The sequence below is a fragment of the Amaranthus tricolor genome, chromosome 12 (genome assembly GCF_026212465.1).
Source record: "Amaranthus tricolor cultivar Red isolate AtriRed21 chromosome 12, ASM2621246v1, whole genome shotgun sequence".
NCBI classification, from domain to species: domain Eukaryota; kingdom Viridiplantae; phylum Streptophyta; class Magnoliopsida; order Caryophyllales; family Amaranthaceae; genus Amaranthus; species Amaranthus tricolor.
Window position 1 is genome coordinate 1366634 of NC_080058.1, and position 4293 is coordinate 1370926.

The 4293-nt window shown below is 29.1% G+C and overlaps 1 protein-coding gene across 1 annotated transcript; it reads right to left on the minus strand.

The window, feature by feature from the left end:
• Positions 1–392: 392 nt before the first annotated feature.
• On the minus strand, positions 393–2670 carry LOC130797065 (jasmonate-induced protein homolog). The gene is made up of 3 exons (XM_057659547.1): positions 2522–2670; positions 1550–1997; positions 393–766 (listed from the first exon to the last, which is right to left on the minus strand). The coding sequence occupies exons 2-3, from the start codon at positions 1970–1972 to the stop codon at positions 572–574; spliced, it is 618 nt and encodes a 205-aa protein (XP_057515530.1). The 5' UTR covers positions 1973–1997; positions 2522–2670; the 3' UTR covers positions 393–571.
• Positions 2671–4293: the final 1623 nt, after the last annotated feature.

The window sequence follows — 4293 nt, forward strand, 5'->3', positions numbered from 1 at the left end:
TTGAGGGGCCTGAATTTTTTATATGTTTAATTTTAGTTTATAATATTAATTAAAAACGAGCTATGCAATTTTTGTGAAGATGAAAAAGTGAAAATATAATAAATGACAATGATTTTTCATAATTATTGGTCATTTGTACTCTTGGTAATGACTAGTAGTTATTTGTTTTTGGATTATAGATTAGTGGATATAATTTGTTATTTTTTCATCGATAATCATTGTGTTTAATTAACTAGATAATGATATTTTTAATTTATTCAATTTTCTAGGCTAATAGGTTAATATATTGAGCATATTGTTACGTTAAAAAGCTAGGCATGACGTTCGTCTTGTAAGAATGCATTGTTTCTTCACATACGCTTAGGTTTAAAAAATGTCCAAAACGACCCTGCTTGTACTAAAAAAGTGATTATTATTACTCTAGCTAGTACAAGACTAGATTTTCAATGATTTATTAATTATTACCATGTAATCCCACCAATAAAAATAAACACAAGAGCTCGTTAATTATAGTGAAAGTTTTACGAATAAGTATATAGAACTTTTTATTAAAATCATAAAGCATAAGTATTCAAGCAACGGAATGATCAAAGCTCGCACGGATTAAAGCCAGTTTGTCACCGTAATCCTTGATTTCCGCAGCTGCCGAAGCGCCTGTTTCGCCGTCAGAATAACGACTAACACTCCGAGATGCATCTAGTTTTTGTTCAATTTCAGTCCATTCCATCTTCATAAGCTTTACTAGATTTCCAGCTTCTGCATATACCTAGAAACCAATGCATGTAATAGACCGACTGATCAAATGCATATCAATGGAGTATATAACATATTTTGAAGCTACAATATAACAAAGGTTTAAGAATAAATTTTTCTATAAAAGCTAAAATAAATTATTTTTCCTTTTTAATGGAGCTGCATCTGAAAAGATATATATAAAAAATCTCTTTTAGCTCCAATCATCAACTCCTTTTTAGCTCACCCAAAATATTTATATTTTATTGCAAAAACTCTAAAGGCTCGTTTAGTTGTTAAATGGTCGTAAATAATAATGAAAATAATTTCAAATAAAATTTTGATCATGAAAATATTCTTTTGTCATTACCACTTAATATCAATTCTTTTTCTCTCATGAGAATAATTTTTCTTCGTCATTCCTAGTTTTGACTTTGACGTTTTTTGTGTCATGAGAATACGAAGAAACTCTTTTTCTCTTTGTGCATGGCTTTATGTTTTTTGGGTAAATTTAAACACTTTCCTCTAACCCTTTTTTTGGAGAGCATAAGTATGAATTGTCCATTACTTTCTCAGTCGACCATGTTTTCGATTGGAATATGGGTTGATGATTACGAGTCTATCACATCTTTAAATGAAAATGTTTTAGAATAAATTTATTAAAAAAAAAATGATTGAAACAAAACAAAAGATGATCATTAAATTTCTCAAGAAATTTTCCAACTAGACTTCAATAAACTTAAACTCAATTACCATCCCACCTTTTGATACCGACAAACAAAACAGACGATAAGCGGATGCATATGATTTAACATACCTTGCTAGGTTCATTGGAATTATCAGGCTTGTACCAAGCCAAAAGCCACCCAAGCTTAAGAGTAGTACCGTCATAATGACCATACATCATCGCACCTTTAGACCCTACAACAATAGGAATATTCCCATGCGTAGGAGCACCTTGATGCACAAAACCACCATTCGCATGTCCAAAAATAGTCTTATTATTATCAGCTAATTTGGCTATGAATTGTCCTTTCCAGTCGTGAGATTTGATAAGCATTATTCCACGTTTTTGTTGATTCTTGATTACGCCTGTAACCAAAGCTAACTCTCGATTACCCTTCCCATTGTTGATGTCGTTTGATATGGAAGCTTGTGTTTTCTTTACTGCTTGATCTACCTTTGATTTCTCCTCCTCGGTTACTTGGGTCGTTACACGAACTTCTTGTGCGGACGTCATTTTTAAATTGTTATTCTTCTGTCTCCTTAAATTTGCAACAATCAACAATTATTACTTTCTCCATTTTATTTTACTCGTTACACTAGGATTTTGCACAAGAATTAAGAGATATATGTAATGCTAATGATGTATGGGGTATTTAGATAAAAAGCAGGGGCAAAATAAACAAACTTAAATCACATACATGTATATTTTCTTGTTGAATTCATAGAATATATTACATTTTGTTAACCATCAACTTAAGTTTTAGATTGAATTGATTTCTCTACATAGTATTAAAAGCTAAAGTGATAGAAATGTCACAATTTTAAATTTCATCATTCTCTGACTTCAAGTGAATAATTAGCATTATATAAGAGAAAGATATGTATTGAATTCTCAATTCTAGTCTAAAAAACTCCCGTATGTATGTGCATGATAGAGTATATAATATGTTATAGATCGCTACAATCATCAGCTTAAATTTTAGATTGCTTGACAATAATTATCTACACATGATACATGTAAGAATACATTTATATGAAGTTAAATAAGAGAAATTATACTCACCAAAAACCCTTGGTGTTACCAATTGTTGATCTATGTGAAGGCAAAAGTTGCTAGCTAGGTTGCGTACTTGTGTATGTGTATGCATTATGTGCTAGTAATTGCTAGTGATCTTTTTATACTTTCATTCAATTGATTTCTTTTCTAAAAGATTATAAAATTTATTCTCTTTTATCATCAAGTGTGCTACTTGTCTAATCTATATGCACATGGAATATTACAAGTCATCATAACACGGGTCTATTCTAAAAATTAGTTATTCATAAAGAATTATTTATCTGGTCTTAAATTAATGATTCTTATATTTTTTAAATTGAATCTTATTTTGAATATGAAGAATTATTTATCTGGTCCTAAATTAATGATTCTTATTTTTTTTTAATTGAATCTTATTTTGAATGGGACATGTAAAATTTGATTCTCCTTCCCTAATTAATCCTTCCCTTAGCATCAATTTATTCATGCATCCAAAAGTTTTTATTGAAAATATTATTTTGAAAAGTATTCTTTTTGCGATGATTGATTCGATGGATTGATTCGATGTTCTTGTTTCCAAATTTACATATTTAATAACATTCTATCAACGAAGTTCATTTGAGCTCTATTATGATTTAGACACGTACGTGCAAAAAAAAATATCAAAATGATTGTTTAGAATAAAATAAATAAATCACATTTCATAATTAATTTAGACAAGTCGATGTAAAAAATATAAGACTAAATTCTAACAATAAGACAAAATTATTTGACCCAGTTCTAGATCCTAGACCATCCTATAAGTCATAAACATATGTCATGATTGATTAACAAGGACAAAGCGGTCTATCGCACAAACGCTAAAATTGTTTAGGATCTAAACATTTATTTCATATGTAGATTGAAATCAACTCGAATATAAAATTTAGATATCGTTTGCATTTGTTGCTATATAATTTATGTTTTTTTATAAAATAGTATCAAACTATAACCAACAAAAAAAAAAGAGTATTATATTATTTATTAGGCCTTAAGTTTTTAGAAACTCTTTTTATCCTTCAATTCGAAGCACAAAAATAAATCCGAAAATAAACTAGACTGCCCATCCAAGTAATATAAAAATAAATATGTGTCACTTTACACGCGCTACAGGTCTCAATCTCTAAAGACGCGCATTACATGGTAAAGGCCATCCAACTCCTCTATCTAATTTTCTTGTTCTATGTAATAGGAAGATTACGGTATCCGCTTAAAAAAATCAATTAATACAACTTATTAACATATAATCTTTATATATTGAAATTATTTTATCGTAAGATAATCTTTCACGAAAGTTGGTATTGTGACAATAACAATGTCACAATTATTGCCACCATTCCAATTATTCATGTTAAATTTAAACACACAAAGATTATATCATTTTCTAACGAAGAGCAAGTTGAGGCAGTACTCAAGAGACCTTGATGTAAAATTTGTTCCCTTACATAATCAGCATGCAAATATTTTTATTAAAGCCTAATTCATATATATATTACAAAACCAAAGAATATTATTTATTTTACTTTGACATGATCATAATAATAGTAATGATAATACATTATATAGTAATTAGTAATTAGTAATTAGTAATTAGTAATAATAGATGCATCACATTCTTGGTCTTAAATTATATTTGTAGTCGTTGGGCAAATTAAGCTTAATTTTCATTCCAATCCAATCCGTTTTCATCAGCTCTTCCAGCGGCCCAGCTTTCACAAACACCTGCAGATCATACACCATTTAGTTACTACGTTTTAGGC